We start from the raw sequence: 22,029 nt of genomic DNA, 5'->3' as shown, positions 1-22,029 counted from the left end.
GCATACACAATAAAACGCGCGCATGCTCGCAATCGCATACATGCACTCTTGCGCACGCTGCTTGAAACAGGTGGGCACAAGAACGTGCGCGCACACAAACTCAAGTACACACGCACGCGCTTTCAAGATGTGCACACGCATATACACTCCTTCTACCTGCCTGCTGTCTCCCAGAACTCGATGCGTGCAAACAGAGCGAATGACACTCACTGCGCAATTGCCGTTCCGACGTCAGCTGTAATTAATCGCTCTATGGAATAAATTTGGCACTTCTTGAAATCAATGCGGCTATTTTTTACCTACACTGGCTGCACGAATGTAGTTAATGCAGGAAGTTGCCATTTGTTAACTTAGTGTAGAGGCGTAGCTCCATCTACCGGCACGAAGCCATTTTTATAGCTGTAGCGTATCATGAAAACTGCACTTTCTATACTGCGGTTTCGATGAGTGTAGGCAGCAGACGTCAAACAAACAGACTGGCATTGCAAATGCATGGCGCCTTTTTGTGTGATATTCTCGGCGCGGGTATAGCCACCATAGCGAATGTTCGCTGTAAAAATGGTAGCGAAGTGCTTTCGCGAGTATGTGTCACAGAGAAAGTTGAGCTAATCTTCCAATGAAGACCGAAGCGGCCACTATCTGCATACTCAGCACGGCATGTAAACGCCCAACATCACCGGCCTCATTTGGGTGCGGCACCGCTGACAGAATTCGGCACTCACCCATCCTACTTTCCCACAATTCGCTACGCCTGGGAAATACCAGGTGCTTATAACCTGGAGAAGCATTTCGGTAATCAGTTCATTCTGATCGTCTTCTCCTGTCTACGTCCTGGGCCTACTTGCTATGAGTGGTCAAGCTTCACCCATGGCCCGCTACCCTGCGCAAACAAGAGAGCCTCCAGTTACCATCCTCATACCAATGGCCTGACTGAGCGCTCTCGCCGCACGCTCTCCGAGATCATAGCCATGCACATTCAACCAGACCACATCAATTGGGAAGCAATTTCGCAATTTGCAATTTTTGGGTGTAATACTGCAGTACGACGCACAAGTGGTCACTCGCCATTCTACCTTGTATAAGGCCATTCGCGCTCTTATTTTCTTGGCGTATCTTTCATTCTTTCACTATCTTTCATTCCAGCTGCATGCTCTTGTGAACAATACAGATCCCGCCTCCTGCAATGTTACCAGCTTACCCGCATCAACCCTGAAGCAAGGCTACAGGACCGCAAGAACCTCTATGACGCATCTCATCGCGCGGTCTTCTTCCACCCTGGCGACGAAGTGCTCCTCCGAACAGCAGTTCGCACTCCTGGCTTTTGCGACAAGTTTCATGTATAGGTTCGTAGGCCCATACACTGTTTTGGAGCAGGCTTCTCATGTCAATTATCACGTCCCACCTCTTGTTCCAACTTACCTCGCTGTCGCGCAGCCAAGATTGTCCACGTTTCTCATATAAAGCCTTTCACAAGGCGTTCTTTGTTTCTTTATGTTGCGGGGGGAAATTAGTGTGTACATTTCTTAGACACATCATCGTCTGCACATGACCATCATTACATTGTGTTCTACGGCTCGGACCCCTGTGTGGGCTCATCTTGACATAGATAAGCGCCTTGAATGTGATCGGTCCGCCACGTCTTCGGGGCGTATTAAAGGTCGTGTTAACGGCGACGTCATAATATTGCTTGGACGCTGAAAATGAAGTTTACTCATTCCAAGCAACAGCTTCGACGGACGGCGAAGGACAACATCGCCAACTGAAACGTCTATTAGAATGAGACCATAACCGTTGATGCTGCAATAGGTGTAGATGGCTTCTGCGCCAAAATGATTTCCGTATGAGGAAGTCCGCGACGAGTCAAAGGAATCTGCGGCACCTTGCGTGCAGAATATTTATCATGTTTTCTTTTTATTGTACCGAAGCGACCGCATTTTCTTGCACGCCGAGTTGAAGCCTCGACGGGGCGGCATTAGAATGGTTCACCTAAATAGTGCTTTGTAACACCCTAGATGACCGATTACTTTTTTGTTATGTATACTGTGGTCAATTTACAGTTGCATATCTATAGAGCCAGCTGAACTTGTGAGAAATGGCTTAGCTAGAATCAGTGATTTCCCTACACGCACATTAAGGGTTTGTGTACACACACCCTTGTTTTAGGGAAGAATATTATTTACACAAGACAGATAATTTCTTTTAATAGCGCCTGATGAAAAGCATGTACTTGAAGAGACACTTAGTGTGTAGCCTTCCTTGGTGCGGTAGAAAACACGATTTCCGCACAGTTAGAAGGAAGTGCACAGATGGTCACACTCTTCTTCATATTTCATTTACTAGCTCAGGAAAAGCAGGGGGAAAGCGGGAGATGGTAATTCAAGACGGTGAGCAAAACGAGAACAAGATCGAGGCGGGAGCCAATGTTTCGCCAAGAGGACTTGTCTTTTTCAAGGCGACATATGATTTTCTCTTCGCGGTATATAGAGGTAGCGTTCTTCTAAAGGGGAGAGCGGGTAAGGCGGGTGGATGCGGCAAAGAGGGAAAGCGTGTTAGTGGCGAGGGTTTAGAATCGAGAATAAAGGAGTGCTGCGGAATAAATAATAAATAAAATGAAAAAAAGGAAAGAAAGTAAGAAAAGGCACTAAGCAACCAAACTAAGTCTTGTTGCCTATAGCTTGAAATTTAGCCTAGCGAAGAGATTCTAAAACTCCCTTTGAAACGTTTATGCTTATTGGTTGTAATGTCTTGAACTTATGGATGAGGTATGATTTTTTGTATTTTCTTTCGTAGCTTGGTTGCTTAGTGGCTTTCCCTCCATTTATTTCCATTTTTCCTTTTATTTATTTATTCCATTTTAGTATTTTATTTGATAATTTTTTTCAAGAGCGATGGTTTCTCCAGCTCGTTCTGCTATCTCTTTCAGAGACAGGATAGCCCATGACGACCCGCGAAACAGGTAGTAGAGGGGTGCTGTGCACGTAGTTGACCCGCCGGCTGACATACGGCCGTTGACACGTGACTGACGGACGGCCGTGTCACCGGCCTTGTGCACAGCAGTCCTTGATTTTGAATTCTACATCCTCGCCGCTAACACAATTTCGCTGATTGCCGCACCCACCCGCCTTACCCGCTTTGCCCTTTAGAAGAACCCTACCTATATACACTGGGGCGAAGAAAGCATATGGTGCCTTGAAAAAGATAACTCCACTTGTCGAAACGTTGTATCCCGTTTTCACCTTGTTCTCGTTCTGCTCACCTACTAGTTTAGTTATTGATTTAATGGTAGGAATGGTGCAAATTGTCTGTGCTTGCACTTTTTGATACAGTTGTGGTGTGTAGCTGCCGTAAATTTATATCTAGATGTGCCAGTGTCATAGAAACCGTCGTGGCGGATATCAAAGCTATGATTACAGCTTCCGTATGTGTGTACACGTTGGCAATGGATTCAGCTTCTTGATGTTAGTGTAGAGGAACCATTTTATGTGTTATTTGTTCTTCAGTTTTATCTGTTCATAAATGCGACCTTAATGCTTGTTTAAGATAAGTAGCCGTTAGCGGTGTTCTTCTTGTGAGTTTCGGAATCACAAACGTTGCTACTGCTACAGACACGTCGATGGCAGAAATAAATAAAATGACCATAGGTGTTCCTCTGAACTTCTGCACATAATGGAGGCCACATTAAGAGGAAGCTTTAGCTCGGGTGCTCCTATCCAAATACATGTAAAAGGAGAATTCGTTTTTCTCGGCAACCATTGCACCAAAATTGACGGGGTTTGCTGCATTTAAAAGAACAACTTAAAATCTAGTGACGGTTGGTTTCGTATTTTCGATTTAGGTTGTCAACATTTTATAAAAAAATGGCAAAAATCGAAAGTTTTCAGAATACGAAACTATCAAGTTTACAACTCAGTAACTCAACAATGAAAAATAATATCACAATTCTGTGAATTGTATCTGATAGCACATCTAAAGCGGACAAAATTTATATGTTACACATGAACCTCCAAAAGTTTATTATTATGTAGTTACAACTTTTGCAGAACCCTCGAAAACAATGTAAGAAAATCACGTAAGATGTAAAATGACGCATCAAATTTGTCCGCTTTGAATGATCTAATGGTTGCCGTTTACAGAATCGCGATATCTGTTCTTGATGCAGAGCCATTAATTTGTAAACTTCGTGTTTCAATTTTTTTTCACACGATGATATATTTGAAAATTGTTTTAGGGAAATTCAAGCCCTAAATCGAAATTCCGCTTCCAGCAGTCACTAGAATTTAACTTTCTCTCTCAAATGCAACAAATTTCATCAAAATCGGTCCAGGGGTAATCTCAGAAAAACATTTTTTGCGTTTTAATATGTACTTGAATAGGCCGCGTCGGAGTTGTGCCCGAGCTAAAGCTTCCTCTTAAGGCTAAACCCCTCCTGCTTCTGTATTCTTCCTTTTCTAGTCCATGCTTAAGTGAGGCTTCGAGGAACAGCCGTCATAAACAGCAAAATAAAATATTGAGCTCAAAGCATTTGATGCCATGAAAGCTGTTATTGCTCCGCCCGTCAAGCAATTTGCTGAAGCCTTAGTCGGGTCTACGTTCAAGCTGACGTAGCTGCCGAAAGGGCCCCTGGAGATCTTGTGCTGCTGGATGGTGAACCAACGCTGGGTGCTGAACCAACAGCCACAACACGGAGGCTTCCTTGTGCTTTGGCGAAGTTCAAGAAGATGTCCTGCAGGGTGTTCTCGCCAACGAGGACGTGTTCGAGGGGGTAGTTTTTCTGGAGTTTCCCCACCTTGGTGAACAGCTCGCTCCAAGGGATTCGCTCCACAAGGTGGTAGTAAAGCAGGTTCTGGACGAAAAACAAAAACACCCACTTATGGTGTACTGCATGTGAGCCTTAGGCGCAATAAAAGATTTAAAAAATCAGCCATTGCGTATACCCCTTTCCCTTCCCTTAAAATATACTACATGCCTCCTAAGCGTAATTCACGAGAATCTTGCCTAAATCATATGGCATCGCTTACGGGTTACCAAGGTAACATGCTCCAAGTTAAACAAAAAGGACGAGTTATTCTTCAGGAATATTACCAAATGCACGTTGCTGAAAGTCTTGTTCATAACACTTCAGCAAACGTTTTGGTTCCTTACATCTAATTAGCTAAAAGCAATGAAAGTTTTTATTGTTATTCTAAATGTCAAAATGTTTATCATTGGTAGAAGAGAAGCACAGAGGATGTCAAAATACCATTTTTTCAGCTTCGCGTGTTTATTTCGCTTTTCCATGTCTCTATCCGGCACACACGGGATAGCATTATCTAACAAAGACGTATATGCCTATTTGCATATTTCATAGAAGTGAAAGAATACAGAATAAATCAGGGGTAGCTAGTTGTTACCATCGGCACCAAACATTGCCGTCTGAACAGATATATATCAGAAAGGTATATGTGTTCAAAGTGAAAATTTCAAGAATAAAACCACAGTACCTGGTTGTAACTAAGGAGACTGAAAATTACCTTCAGAACACAATCTCGACGGGTAAGCATATCTGTTACACATGAAGCACTAAACAAGAGTACCTTGTTGTTTCCAAGGACACCGAACATAACCGGCCGTACAATACGCATGCCAAAGAAACCTAGTCGCTCGAACTGAATAATAAAACTGAGACACCTGGTTGTTACCAGGCACACCGAACGTTACTATACCAAAACATGTACATAAGCATAATTTTCTATGTGCAAGGTTGAACAATAAAGCCGAGGTGCGTGGTTGTTACCACGGAAACTTGACATCACCATCTCAACATGTACTTGTCCGTTAAGCATATCTGTTTGAATATACACCTACATGCCAGATACGCATATCTGTCCCTAGTGAAACATTGAAGGATAAAACCGTGATAGCTCTTTGGTACCAGCAACCACGAACATCGCCACCCAAACAAATACATGCCTAAGCAGGCCATCGGCACCAATTAAAAGACTGAAGAATAAAATCGAGATAGTGGATTGTTAACAAGGGCATCCACCATTACCGCATGAACATACGTACACATGCCATAAGCGCATATGTCGCGTGTGAAAGACTGAAGAGTAAAACTGAGGCTCCTGGTTGTTATCGAAGACATCACACATTCACATGCATTAGATAAGCTTATCGGTCCCTAGTGAAGGTTTTAAAAGCAAAATAGGAATGCCTAGTTTTAATCAGCAACACCGAACATTATCATCCGAACACATACATTCCCATGAAACGCATCGTCTCTGATTGAAAGATGCAAGAAAAAAACCGGAGATGCCTGGTTGTTACCAGCCGCAGCAAACATTGCCGTCTGAACAGATACATGCAAGGTTTGGTTCGAGTGTATGAATGAACAATGAAAGGTAAGAAAAAAATAATTAAATAATGAGATTTTATGTGCCACAAGATCTAATAATGAGGCACGTCGTACAGGGGGACTCTGCAATAATTCTGACCGCTATTGTTTCATTAACCTGAACCTGAATCTAAGTAGACGGGTGTTTTTTTTTTTTTTTTAATCGCCCCCATCGAAATGCGCCCGCCGATGCCGGGATTTGATCCCTTGACGTCGAACTTAGCTGCGCAACACCAAAGTGACCATGCAACCACGGCGAGTAGCATAAAAATTTCAGTGCCTGGTTGTTACAAGGGTTACTGAGTATTACCGTCGAACAAATACATGCTAGGGGACCATATCTCTTCTCACTAAAAGATTGAAGAGAAAAAGGAAATTGTCAAGTGTCGACGATAAACAAGAGAAGGTCGACGGGCATGGATGTTCAAATGATTCGAATAAAAAATGTTGACTAGTCTATGTCGTGTTTCATTTTCGTGTTTTTTCACCTAATTCGTATCTTAATCGTACCGTATTTCCCTTGAAATTGCAATGATGCGCAAAGAGTCTTTGTGAGCATTCTCCAATGTAGGATACTCTCGTTGTATTATCTAGAAGTCTTGGTTGCCGCGCATACGTGTTAAGGCTGTTTCACATGCTGCGACTGGAACGACGAAAATCGGTGCTGTCGCGCGCGTCGCAATGCGATTTTTAGAGGGCTCATTTCACATGATTGCGATTTCAACAATGCGACGGGTGCGACGCTCAGGGTTGTTTACTGCCAGGTCTCGTGGCACACGCTGCATAATTATTTTATTGTAATGAATAAAACGTTTACATTATAATATTATTGACTTCTCTTGATTAGAAGCAAATAATATGTACGTTTACTAATTTAAAAACGTTAAGATTTGTCTTGGAGTGCGCGATGGCAGTTTCTGTAGTTCTGTGCGACATGGGGCACGTAAAGCGCTGTGTGTTGTCTTGGTTGTCTCATCTACCTTCTATGACCGTTTCGTTCTGCCTGCGCTACAACAATCTACAAGATGAGCTATCGGCAAGTTCATATAGCTACCCTCTCCGCGTATGCATTATTCGGAATTCGGCTGCCACGAAGTCGTCGTGTCAGCCCAACAAGATCCTCGCGCTACCCGTGCTCGGCGTCAGCTTCTGGAGAAATGATGCGTGTATATTGCCCGTGATTGCGCACATGTGGTGCCTGCTCCTAGCCATATTCTTACGCCAAACGCAACAAGAAGCACTAACCCGAAAGCCCACGTGTGCCCCTGAACGAAGCCTCAAAAGATCTGTGTGATTATGACGTGGAATGAAAATTGTGTTGTGAAATTCAACCTTAGCACAAGCCTGGTTCGTCCATCGCTGTGCTTGCACTGCGAATATATATATGGGAGTCCTCTCTAAATATTTCTAAAGGCGCAAAAGCCTACGCATCAAATGTTTCGAGCAGTTAAGTCACTTTTGTAGAAACCTTTACGTTGTAGCATAGCAATCTAAAAGACACGCTTCTCGCCCAGTTTGTTCTCCTGTGTCTCGCGCTGGTGGTATATTCGGAATTTCTAACAAGAAGACCATATAAATACGCGCTATTCATAATGCAGGATCGTAGATCCACGGCCGGTGCACTTGCCGTAGAATTTTTCAGCTTTCTGCTCATCCCCGCACGCCGCTTACGGTTAGCCTAATTTGTGGAAATAAATATTATTATTATATTTTAATGTTATTAAATATTATAGTTTCTTCACTCTAATTTATAGCAATCATCCAGATTTCTTAAGCTACTCATGCATTTAATCTGTATTAGATCAACATTGTTATGACATGCTTATGGGAGTCATTTCAAACTAGATTGCTCAGCCAGAGGAAGTACAAATGCAAGTCTCAATGTTTATTCCAATTTGGTATTGATAAACAGATCATATTGGCAGAACTTTATGCCTGCCTGCATTGCCTGCAATTCAATGTTCAGAGCTGGAAAAACTGCTTCCTTTTCTTGCTGTCGAAAGGCTGCTTCAATGTCGATAGCAAGCTATAATTATTAATCTCGAAAGTATTAAGCAATGACTATATCTCTAAGCTTATTAATGCAGTTTTGTTCCACGAACACAATTAGGTTTTCTTTCTCCCTCTCATTGACATCCATGGAATGAAACTCTTCACTTTCATAAGTATCAGGATGCAAACATTCTGGAGTTTGTCCTGAGCATTTGTCTGCATCCTATACTGTGCACGTTTGTATCAAGTTCTGGTGTTGTAATCGCAGTGATCTCCGCATATTGTTATATTGCAACAAACAAATTTATTTAACTTTGTTTTCAAATCTACAATGTGGCCATGGAGTAACGACTATATTAATAAGCACAAACAAAAAAAAAAACATCTGCAGACTCAGTGTACGTGTTGGAATCTATTCGAAGTGAAGTTTTTGTCTAGTGGTCGATTAAATGCTGTTAAAGTAACTGCGATATATACAATTTGTCTTATTTTCAATAATCCAACATGTCATCTTTTGCAAGGTTTGCTTATGCACCACATAGGTCACAACCTTAATGTCATGTAATCTTTATGCATTGCAGTGTTCACAAACTATACCAAAAAGCAAACGGCAATTAATGTAGATGCACGCTGCGAGACATCGACACAGTGACATTTGTTGAGCAAAGAATGGTACGAGGTGTATGCATATGAATGAATGACGTGCTTATGTACTTATTTATTTATATACCGCGCAGGCTGCAAAGTTGGAGTATTATGCGAGGGGGAATAAAAAAGTTGTTACAAAAGGAAGAAGGCCCAACATTAAAAAAAGAAAACCAGCAAAAAAAGCAGTAACAATGCATTGCACCAACTAGCCCAACGTCTTTTACTGGCACAACATTATACAATACTTAACAAACAATAACAGAAAAAATTACTGCCCATGCACCCTGTACAGATGGTAAACCAGCGAAGCTAAAATGTGCGGCCCCGGTGTTTATCACTGGGTTAATTCCAATGGTTTATTCAAATCTTTCTATATTATTGGTTCTGTCTGTATTTCTTAATGAGGCTATGCACACGTTTAGCTTGGGTTTATCACATTGTTTATTTGGAATGCCACACATCGAACTTTGCAAGATCACCATCATGGAAAGTGCAATGAGTGGTTCATTGTGTTAATCCAGTGGGTCTATCAAAGTATTTCTGATTTATGTTACACATTTGTGTTTTGTAATGCGTTCATCATAATGTTTAACAAATACAGGGACACAATAGCCACAGCAACGAGCGAAATGGACACCTGCAAGGAGAAGACCATTTTCACAGACCACCAGGACATCTTTACCACTTGGTTAAAACACGTTGGCGGGCTAGTTGGTTAGAATCCATGGTAGAGTGTATAAGCGCGACTGGACGAGGACGAAGAAAGAAACAGATACACAGACACAGCGCTTCACTTTCAACTATCGATGTTATTTTCGCACGCATCGATAAATATATACCTAGCGAGCGGAAACAAAGGTAACAGCAAAAAAGAACATTGAATGGTACATTTCGTTGAACCGGACACGTGTGCAAGGCAAGGGAAAAAAAGAAAAATACATGTACTACAATCGTCACAAAGACAAACCAAGGAATCATATCTCCTTTTCCGATAGTGACACCGAAGGCTTGCTTACGCACTTTTGCTCTAATTTTGCTACCTCGTAGGCCTCTACAATCTCCCTCGTCATCCTGCTATGAGCCTTATACAGAACGGAAGTCCTTTCAAACATGGGCTTGCAGGAACAATCTCGGCAGTGAATACCCAAATGACCCGAGATTGCCTCAGTGACGTTATATTGACGCTCCTTTATTCTCTCGTTGATGCATCTGCCGGTTTGACCAATATACGTACTTCCGCATGAAAGTGGGATGGCATAGACAACGTTATGAGTACAGGTTACAAATTATTTGCGATGTTGGGTAGAACGTGAGCACCTTTTGTTATTTTCTGTGTTAACCTGTTTGCATAGCTTCTGTGGACGCTCAGGGGCAGAGAAAACCACGTCTACTCCCGATTTCGCCGCTATTCTTCTGAGATTATGTGAAATGCAATGAATGTATGGTACCACAGCAACTTCCTTTGCTCTAGCATTAGTACTGCTTGCATTCGACGCGTTTTTGCACTTTTTTCTTAAGCCCTCCGCGACAGAAGTTAGCATGCGCATCGGGTAACCAGAATCTGCCAGGCGCTTGGCCTGCTCTTTGAAACTGGCTTCCATTTTGTGGTCACATGACTTCGTCAAAGAATTGTTGAAACACGATGTCACTACTGCGCGTTTTACAAGTTTTGAACGAGCGGAATGAAATGGTAGGACTCGCTTATTGCCTCTCGGCTGATAACTCCAGCATGTCATTTGTGGATAAAAGTACAATCCCAAGTCTAAAAACCTTATGAAATTGCCTATGGGGACTTCAAGTGTCAAAGACAAAGGGGACAACACATTAGTGAATGAGGTTACGGTTTTTGAAACCAGCGAGTCAAAATTGTCTGATTTGCTATTTAAAATGATTAGGAAGGCTCGCGAAGCCATTTCGTCAACTTTCAGAGCCCACAAGGACGTAACACTTAAGAAAGTCCAAAATGAAGCAAAGAAGCTATGCAAAAGCTTCAAACTAGATGGCTTATCTCGGTCTATTGAAAAAAGCACAAAGGGGGACCTTGAATTGTTTTTCTCTGCAAAAACGCACAAGCCGGAGTGTCCCCTCAGAGTGATAGTGTCAGGGAATGCTACTTGGCAGAAACATGTAGCGACGTACTTACATAAGCACTTAAAGCTCTTGCCAATCGACGGCCCATTTTTGGTAACCAAGTCAGAACAAGTGGTGGAATTCTTTAAAGACTGTCAAGTCAGAGATCTGGCCGCTTTTTCTATTGACTTAAAAGATCTGTATTATTCCCTCCCACAGAATGGCGTGATGAAATGTGTGTCTGACTGCATTGACAAGTTTGGAGCGGCTCGTTTGGTTTGACTAGCGACAGATTTTTAGAACTTCTTCGTTTTTATGTTAATTCGACTTACGTGACTTGGGAAGGAAATGTTGTCAAACAAAAAGATGGCACATGCATTGGGTCATGTATTGCTCCCTGCTTAAGTGACTTGTTTCTGGCTAACCGTGACCAGGTTCTTGATGAACGCCTCAAAAATGACACCGATGTCGCGAAAGTGTTCAGATTCGTTGATGATTTTCTAATCATTTTAAATAACAAATCAGACAATTTTGATTCGCTGGTTTCAAAAACCGTAACCTCATTCACTAATGTGTTGTCCCCTTTGTCTTTGACACATGAAGTCCCCATAGGCAATTTCATAAGGCTTTTAGACTTAGGATTGTACTTTTATCCACAAATGACATGCTGGAGATATCAGCCGAGAGGCAATAAGCCAGTCCTACCATTTCATTCCGCTCGTTCAAAACTTGTAAAACGCGCAGTAGTGACATCGTGTTTCAACAATTCTTTGACGAAGTCATGTGACCACAAAATGGAAGCCAGTTTCAAAGAGCAGGCCAAGCGCCTGGCAGATTCTGGTTACCCGATGCTCATGCTAACTTCTGTCGCGGAGGGTTTAAGCAAAAAGTGCAAAAACGCGTTGAATGCAAGCAGTACCAATGCTAGAGCCAAGAAAGTTGCTGTGGTACCATACATTAATTGCATTTCACATAATCTCAGAAGAATAGCGGCGAAATCGGGAGTAGACGTGGTTTTCTCTGCGCCTGAGCGTCCACAGAAGCTATGCAAACAGGTTAACACAGAAAATAACAAAAGGCGCTCACGTTCTACCCAACATCGCAAATAATTTGTAACCTGTACTCATAACGTTGTCTATGCCATCCCACTTTCATGCGGAAGTACGTATATTGGTCAAACCGGCAGATGCATCAACGAGAGATTAAAGGAGTGTCAATATAACGTCACTGAGGCAATCTCGGGTCATTTGGGTATTCACTGCCGAGATTGTTCCTGCAAGCCGATGTTTGAAAGGACTTCCGTTCTGTATAAGGCTCATAGCAGGATGACGAGGGAGATTGTAGAGGCCTACGAGATAGCAAAATTAGAGCAAAAGTGCGTAAGCAAGCCTTCGGTGTCACTATCGGAAAAGGAGATACGATTCCTTGGTTTGTCTTTGTGACGATTGTAGTACATGTTTTTTCTTTTTTCCCTTGCCTTGCACACGTGTCCGGTCCAACGAAATGTACCACTCAATGTTCTTTTTTGCTGTTACCTTTGTTTCCGCTCGCTAGGTATATATTTATCGATGCGTGCGAAAATAACATCTATTGTTGAAAGTGAAGCGCTGTGTCTGTGTAGCTGTTTCTTTCTTCGTCCTCGTCCAGTCGCGCTTATACACTCTATCATTGATCTTTACAACGGAACTCGGTCTAATGAAGGGTCCTCCAGCAAGCCTGCACCTCAAAGATGGAGCAATACCAAAGTTTTGTAAGGCGAGATGTCTTCCTTATGCTCTACCCAACAAGGTAGCTTTGGAGGTGGACCGACTCGGTTGCCTTGGCATCTTATCGCCAGTCAGCCATTCGGATGGGGCAAGGCCCACAGTACCGGTATAATTAAGAAGATGGCTCGGTGCGGATTTGTGGCGATTTTAAAGTGACATTGAACCCGGTTTGCGCAATCGAACAGTATCCTATTCCTGTAATCGAGGATATGTTCGCAGCTTTAAGTGGCGGTGAATGCTTCAGCATTCTCGACTGGCGCGGCGCTTACCGTCAGGTGCCTCTAGACGAAGCCGCACGCACACTTTGCCTAATCAATACGCACAAAGGATTATTTTGCTATAATCGGCTTCCATTCGCAATATCGTCTGCACCGTGGATCTTCTACAGAAAAATCGACGCGATTATCAGTGGCTTACGCGGCGTTCAAGCCTATCTTGATGATGTAATCGTGTCCAAAAAGAAAGGCGATAATGGAGAGCGATTGAAAGTCGTTTTAGAGCGTTTTTGGGATCATGGGGTTAAGTTACGGTATGACAAATGTAAATTTCGACAACCGGCAGTTATATTCCTCGGACATCGCATTGACGGCGAGGGCCTTCATCCAATAGAACACAACGTGGAAGCTATCATTCGCACACCTTATCCGCGGAACGTGACCGAACTACGGTCATTTATCGGGATGGTGACTTTCTACGCGAAATTTTTGCCAAACATGTCAACGTACATAGCCCCGCTGTATCAACTATTGGAAAAGAACGCGCGGTGGCAATGGAACGCACCGCAAAAGGCTGCCTTCAATGAAGCAAAAGAAAGTCTGAAAAATGCTCCAATTATTGCACATTTTGACGCTGCAAAGGAACTCAAGCTAGAGTGCGATCCGTCGTCACTGGGGGTCGGAGCAGTTCTGTTTCACTCTATTAACAACGTAAATAGACCTATAGGTTTTCGCTCAAGAACGCTGACCCAAGCAGAACGGAACTACTCTCAGTTAGAACGTGAAGCGTTGGCTTTGGTTTTCGGTGTAACAAAATTCCGGGACTATCTTCTAGGTCGTGAATTTACGTTGGTTACGGATCATCAGCCACTCGTCAGCCGGCTGAGACCCGACCGCCAGACACCGACTATGGCGGCTGCGCGAATTCAGGGATGGGCACTGTACCTCAGAGGCTACAAATACAAGCTTTAGTATGTTCCTGGGAAACAACTACTGAACTCGGATGCCCTCAGCAGACTACCACTGCAGACCACCGGAGACGGAGGTGAAGATGAGCCCCCGGAGTACGTCCTCGCACTCGAAAGCTTAGATGAAGGTGTGGTAACAACGCGTGAACTGAAGGACCTAATGGCCGTCGACTCGACATTGCGTAAGGTTCAAGATTACGTGTTACGCGGTTGGCCAAAAAGCAAGCCAAACATAAAGCCCGATTTAGCACCTTATTATGAGCGTAGGCTAGAATTGTCCTTGGCCAACGGCCTCGTATACTGGGGAAATCGCGTCGTCGTACCAAGTGACGCCAGAGAGCGTTTTCTGCAACTTCTTCACGAAACCCACCAAGGATCATAGGCTGTGAAAGCCGCGGCACGCTCCCTGTTTTGGTGGTCAGGACTTGACCAGGACATAGAGCAGCGCGCGGCCAACTGTAGGAGTTGCATAGCAAATTTACCTATGCCACCGCCCACACCTCCCCTAAACTGGCCGAAGACGGAAGAACGGTGGTCTCGGATTCATATAGACTTCGCAGAACCCGTAACCGGGAAGATGGTCCTAGTTGTAGAGGACGCGCACTCCAAATGGGTGGAAGCGATTCCTATGAAGCATGCAAATGTGGAAAGCACAATAAGGGCTCTTAGGAGCATATTTGCCCGTTTTGGTGTGCCACGTACAATCGTATCGGACAACGGCACACAGTTCACGAGTAAGCAATTTGCCACATTTGCAGCAAAAAAATATCACGCGTCTGTGCACGGCACCTTTTCATCCACAGTCAAACGGAGCTGCTGAAAGGGCGGTGCGAACGATAAGAGAGGGTATTCAGAAAATAAAAGGAGGCGATCTTGGCGAGAAATTGGTACGGCTACTGTTCAATTATAGACGAACACCTCTGAAGACTGGGAAATCGCCTTCAGAGATGCTCCTTGGGTATCAAATAAGATAGAGTCTAGACACCTGCTTCCCTGTGACTGTTGCAGATCCAACTGAGGGGAACCACGACTAGACACGGCCGCCAGACAGCAGCGTGTACATCCGAAATTATGGACAGGGAGAAGAGTGGATCCCTGGTCGTGTGAAATCGTCGACCGGAGCACGAATGGTAACCGTACAGACTCCCACAGCCATTGTCAAGCGCCACGTCGATCAGGTGCGCCGCCGCTCGGATTCATCGCCAAGGTTTCTGGACACCGATACGACTGCTCGTGGTCCAGGGTCCAACCAGACGCCAGGTCCTAGCACGGCCACCAATGCAATCACTTCCTTGGAAGCGGCCGCCCCAGTTATTTCTTAAGATACAGCCCAAATGGCGGACGACAGCATTCGACCTCGCACCCCTCCTCTCCCAACCACCTTGAGTCCAGCTGAAGCTTCGCAGCAAGTCCTGCGCCGGTCAACGAGGCAGCGCAAGCCAGTGCAACGGTTCCATTTTTGAGGAGAGGGCAGTGTTGTGTCTTCGTCATGATAGTTCTGCGCATGCGCAGTATACTTCCGTTCCTTCTTTCTACTCCCACTTCCCTTTCCACTTCAGGGGATAAAAGTTATCGCACGCCCCTAAATAAACGTCTTCTATGTTCGAGTGGTCTGTGCCTCGTAACTGTTCGGGTCACGTGCCGTGGAAATGCAACACCTGTAATTTAATTTCTGGCCATGTGCTTACAAGTCGCGTGTCAATCTCCTGATTTTCCTGACAATGTTTTGTGTCGCTGTGCCAATGCTGAGTGTGCTTTGATTGTACGTTTCATAAATAGCACTAATGATTTATGGCTTCTCCGGGGCAGCATGTTGTTCCCGGAAGCTACACGGCAATCACAGACTACTGGGTGAGAAATGGAGGCCTGATTGCGCTGTTGTGTTAACAGTGCAGCCGATAAAAGTACACCGAGTTCCGTCTGTCGACACGGCTGTCTTGGAATTTCTTGTCTGTGATTTCTGCAGTTGGGCAGCTCGCTTTTTCTATTCATCTTACACATTCTTTAGACGTTTCCCATATTCGAAGAGGCTTCGAGTACAGCCTTCTATATTAAATTTATCTAAGCGGTGCATTTGTTTACATCGACACCTACAGCCCCCAGATCGTGCTTAGCTTCAAATATTGTAGACACAGCCGATTGCTGATATGAAATAGTGTCAATATGTAGCAAAACGTATATCTGTGCAAATGAGCCACATTGGTCCTCCCTGAGACGAGTCAATATCTGCGGTCGAGCACCTTAAAAAACGGCGACTGTGAACCGAATACATATATATTAGATTGTTATACCATATTTTCACTTTCTCTAACTTCATCATAGGTAAACTTTGAGCATTTCATCTAGTATTATTAGAGAAAACTATGCTCACACAAGAACTCATTGATAGGCCTTGTAGTTCTCTTGCGAAAATGTGGGTGCCATCGCCGACAGTGTAGGCAACTGAGCGAGGCGTTTGTTTCTGTTGCTTTACTGTGTGCACCGTGTTTTGGTTACCGTTTCATGCAGAGGTAAACAGTGCATTTTTGCAACTAATAAATGTGTCTGCATAACACATACAGACCCACCTATCTACGCAGTGAATGCGATTGGCAGCCTTCGGGAACGATGACTCAGTACAGTGCTGTGCGAAGAGTACTTGATGTCAAATCGCCATGGCCAGAACTATACTATAAAAATAGTTCCCTTTATCTTAACTGCTTACTTTTCAGAAAACTTCATGTCTGCCGGTAGCGGGTGCACAAACTCGACTCCACTAGGCCTAACCTTCACTGAGCAATATCAGCATTGGCTCAAACTTCAAGTGCATGCGGCTTGAAAGGGCGGAAGAAGTTTGTGATTTTCCACTTCGAACGCATGTTTCGCCTCATTTGGTTGTGCCTTTGTCGGCCTGGTATAAGAAAATGGTCTCAGAGACACACTGTGCTGTATAGTCGGCTAACCATCGGTACACGGTACGAGTGCTTGCAGCAGTGGACGTTTGTGTTTTCTGGGGACTTGCTCCAAGATCGGCTGCGTGTGCGACCCTTCCAATTTGTGATGTCGGCTTGGGCAGGGCGAATGCACCGTCAGAAGGCAAATTGGCCGCATCACGTGATTACACATTCTAAAGAACATATTGCCTTACTTTAGGAAGGACTGGTTAGATATTGTTGTGCTGATTGCAGTCCTCACGAATTATTTGTTTTACCAGTTAGTGCATTCAAAAGGACCCCTGGTCATGACACAAACTCTTTGAAAACAAAACTGGTTCACAGAAGGTTATTGTCACACGTTATTTACAGTACTCTGAAGCTTGCTATTATGGTTTTAGTGTTTTCAGATCAAGAATCATCTAAATCAGATCTAGGATCAGTTGCAAATGTGATCTCAGTAATTTATGCATTTTAGATGCACTGCATGACAGCTGTGCGTTTTCATAGATAACAAAATGTGTCTTTTGATATTGAATAGCCCCATTTTGCTTCTATATATCTTTGATGCCAATAAGAGGTCCCTGTTCCCAAATTACTACGTTATGTTCTGCCTGTTGTTTTATGTACCTGTTCTTGTATTTCTTCCATAAAGTTTCGTGTTTCATGCTTGCAGACTGGTTGTGCGGCGTGTGCTGCAATCTGGATCACCACCTTCTGCATCGAGCCACTGCGGAGTAGGGTAGGCTGTAAGTGGCTCTTACACCAGCACAACTGGTTTTTCCATAGTGGTGCCAACTGTTGGTTCAACACCATCGGCACACCATTAGCCGATTTTCAATTTCTCAAGCTGATTCGCAAGCTCCCCAGAGTATTTATGATTAACAGGCAAATGAATTCATCTCTCAGACTACAAGCATCATGTATTTTGTTCTCGTCGTGATTTACCCGTGATGCTGTGTTCGTAGGCTGTCGGTATAGATACTTCATGGATAGATTATTTGCAACAGCGCTATGAAAATGCTAAGTTTATGTAGCCTTTAAATTGCAACTTTGTGCTTTGGGTATTGCCATTTTGTTTCTATATTCACGTACAGTATGTTTTACAAAGACATCGCCCCACTTGGCGCTATTTTGTCTCTCACGCTAGTGGCAGAGAACTGCAGCAACGTGTTTTTAGTAGGCACTAGTTACATACAATAGTGGCACAATGCCAACAGGCACATTTTCACATTTGGAACGGTAGTGATTCACAGTTTACGTTGCGCTTATGCTGCTACCATGAACATTATGGACATGCTCATTATAATTTTTACTCAACTGTGGATGGTCCCATACATGTGTCTGGGAAGAGCACAAACTGCATTGCACCGATGCTCGTCAAAGTGAAAATTGCCGTGTTAACATGCTGCGAAGAATTTACTTCTATCACTAACGCCAAGGACCAGACATGCAGGAAAAATAAATAGAAAGTGCACCTCTCATAGCAGACCACTGCGCAAGACAGAGATTTGTTAATAGCATCATAATTGTTTTTGAAGCTGTTAAGGTGTATACTAACTGGATTAAATGATGGCATGCTGTAAGGAACACAAATTATTAAACTTGTGGAAATCCAATATTGCTTATTTCATGGGAACTATTCTTTGGTTCTATTCCCCATCAAATTTTGCAATAAGGCAAACACTTGTTAAGCTTTGGAAAGCGAGAAAACAGGGGACGCATGCAATTTTTCCTCTTGGCATATAAACAGAGTCTGGCTGTGCCTTGCAACCATAATTTTGATGCTCACTGTGCTCAAAACTCTGGTTGTTTTTCTCCTATTTCTCCTAAATAAATATTGTAATCATGCTGTTGAACACTGGTAATTTATTAGATTGAAACAGAAGGGTGCGTGAATCTCGTGCCCGCCAGCAATATTTTGGGTGGCCCTTACAAGGGCCTTTTCTTTTCATAACGGGTGAGCTTCCGAAGCACTTGCCACATTTTTGCAGTTCAGCCTCCTATGTATCTCAGCCTCCTTGAATGTTCGCCTCTGGTTGGGAAATTGAGACGCTTGCAGGATCTCGACCCAGCTGAATGTCACTTTTCATAGCTTGTCTTCCTTTCGGGCATCGGAAATCCATCCGGCAATTCACACCTGTAGGAAGCTACACATGTTGGGTGCTCTTCCTTGACAACAGCTGAGGAAGCACGGCCTGCCTCAAAAACATTTCTAGCACAGACATGTGTTTTGTAAGGAAATCACGGTCCTTTAATATGTGCACAATGATGAATCCTTTCTTCGACCAACTCACAAAATCACAATAATTCAAGTTTGCAGAAGCCAGTTTAGCGTGAACCTGAAACATGTATTCATGGTAACCTTTCAGGCGACAATTTTCATCTAGGTAGAAACCTTTCACAATAATTTCATTAATGGACACATCTCTATACTTGTATGGGCATTTAATTTCAAGAACTCCACGGCCACAGCAACTGCATTCAACAATGTAATCTGGACTGGCTGCAATAAAGTGAAATTCCTCACAAATAAACAGGTCGGTGTCTCTGCATTTAAAATCGACGTGGTGTTGCCTCTAGTACTGAACGTACTGCTGCCTTGCAGTCTCCTCATGCTCTATTCCATGTTTCATAGCGACACTCTTTCTGTGACGAGTTTCATAAAGCACTAGAGGAGACTGGGCAATGTTGCCTGCTAGGCGTGCTGCAGAACTCTCGCTCTTACATTTAACAACTTTGCTCTAGGCTGATCCCGTTATCAGCCCACATCTTTGCTGAAACGAGAGCAAGCACCTCCTTTGCATTCTTGTTTTTTCTTCTATCTGTGCAACATCATTGTGGCTCATCCGCGTCTTCAATAATGAATCAATTTCACCATATCTGGCAGATTTATTCTGGGTTTCCCATGTCTTGTCATACATTTCGCACAAGCTTTCTGGCAGTTCAGTAGGAATCTCGCCTTCATCAGCGGTGTCTGTTTCTTCACCAAGTGTCGCATACTTTGAGAATGCTATAAACACAACTGCATACGGAGGAACTGAATAAAGCGAGTCAAGAATTTCTGGAAACTTTGCCTTTGGGGCTTGTGCAGCATTGCGCTTCGTATTCATTCCCTTGGAGACCTTGTCGTGTTGGTGTTTCACAGTGTTCAAGTCTCTGACCCATCTAGGCTCCACCTGGGCAATTGTACAAGAAGTGTTACATCACTGCTAATATAAACTTAGCAAACGAAAGGACTACAGAGAAGTATAACAAATGTGAAGATGGCTCAATGAGCAACAGCAGTGCAAATACCACAAGGGCACTGAAAGGGATGCTCAAACTTGCAAGAAATGTTACTTCACAACGATAGTGTATACATCTGTATTTTTACCACACAATGCATAACCCTAAAACACAAACATAGAGACAAAGTCTCTTGTTGATTACATGGGAGATCGCAAACGCCGTGTTTGCCAAACATGACAATAGTGTCACCTCCAAAATTTTTTTTTTCTATGCTTCTTTTAGATATTACAGGAGCTTCCTTGAACAGTTTAACGTGCAATAGTCAAAACGATACGCGATGTAATGTGCTCCGCATGTTGGTGCTGTGGTATGCCAGATCTCTGGCCTAGGGCATTAGTCTCTGCAACATGCACTGCCATGGCGCTTTATTCACAGCCCGCCTGCCGTGTGCATTATTTGCGTATTCTAAGAATGTATTACAAGGAAACCATGGTATCAACCAGTAGTGAAAATATGTGAGCGTTTGTGAGGTACATTTTAATGATAGGTGGATAGGATAGCCAAGCAAAAGATTTGGCATGCTACTACTCAAGTTTAATGCATAACGATATCAAATGACTAGAGAAAAGAAAATGCACATGCGTCCACTCGCACAAAAGCTCGGGAAAGGGCAGCAGTGAGCACCATGGTATCAACAAAGAAGTTTTATGGCACCATCAATAAACCATCAATAAAAATTTTTTATCGAACTCTCCTTTTGGCTGCACCATGAAGGTGGATAGCGTTTGGGTTATTAATGGGGCCATAAAGCTCCACTTGCCACGGCGCTGATTTCACGATGCATGTGCGTTATTTTTTTTCACAAGTCCATTAGTCTTTTTTATCTAATAAACGTGGAGTAGCATGCCAAACCTTTTGCTCAGCCACCTTGTCCACCTATTGATGAAATGTACCTCACCAGCGCTCACACATTTTCAGTACTCGTTGGTACTACGGTTTCCTTGTAATACATTCTTGGAACACGCAAAGTATGCACACGGCAGGTAGGCCATGTGGTGCGAAGAGAGTACCATAGTAGTGCATGTTGCAAGAACTATTGCCCTAGGCTATCGATCTAGCATAATGCAGCACCAACACCGAGCACAATAGCTCACAAGACATAAATGTCAAATATCATATCTTTTTGTTCACTACTGTATTCACATGTGGGAATGTGCTATGAGAAAACAGTCCTACATATAATTTCTTGAAGATACATTATTGTAACTGTATGGAAATCGGAATTTCTGATTTTTCTTGCTGATGTGACACCAACTGTTTCGTCTGGATTGACAATTGTGTGACCATATGAATTTTATGGGGAATGATTATAATAAGGATTTGAATGAGTAGTTTTATGACATGCACATTGTACGGTGAAAAAATGCACATATGTGCATATAAAAACTTCTGCTAGTGCACGTGTGCATAACACTGCTGATAAAGGGGGAGTATAGGAAACTTCAAATAAAAAAAAATAGAAGAAACTGGTATAAGCCAGTAAAAAGTGAGCGGTATATAAGAAGGGGGTCGACATTTTGCCAGGGTATATTGAAAGAAAAGGCTAGACCAATATTCCGGTTTTTACGGTACCTATTTTTGCACATACAAACATAAAGGCTGATTTTGTTGAAAATTCCTTCCAGACTGAAAAAAAAAACGCAAACAACAAAATGGCTTACACTTTCTCGAAACGTGTTGTTCCACTCGCAAAGCTAGGATGCTGTGGACCTCGCAAACGCAGACGAAACGAGCAGTTCCACCTTGAAAAGCAGTGCTGCCATATGTGCGCCGACTTCTGCAAGTCTGCAAGAA

At 43.4% G+C, this 22,029-nt stretch overlaps 1 protein-coding gene across 1 annotated transcript in view; it reads right to left on the bottom strand.

Annotated features, from left to right (window-relative positions):
• Window positions 1–4,465: 4,465 nt before the first annotated feature.
• The window catches only part of LOC126518177 (phospholipid-transporting ATPase ABCA3-like), a 75,700-nt gene continuing 58,136 nt past the window's right edge, over window positions 4,466–22,029 (bottom strand). The window contains exon 7 of the mRNA XM_055064752.1: window positions 4,466–4,843. Coding sequence (XP_054920727.1) covers window positions 4,592–4,843 — 252 coding nt within the window. The 3' untranslated portion in view covers window positions 4,466–4,591. The remainder of the gene's footprint in view (window positions 4,844–22,029) is intronic.

Source organism: Dermacentor andersoni, chromosome 11, assembly GCF_023375885.2.
Source record: "Dermacentor andersoni chromosome 11, qqDerAnde1_hic_scaffold, whole genome shotgun sequence".
NCBI classification, from domain to species: domain Eukaryota; kingdom Metazoa; phylum Arthropoda; class Arachnida; order Ixodida; family Ixodidae; genus Dermacentor; species Dermacentor andersoni.
This window is presented reverse-complemented; position numbering and strand designations above follow the sequence as displayed.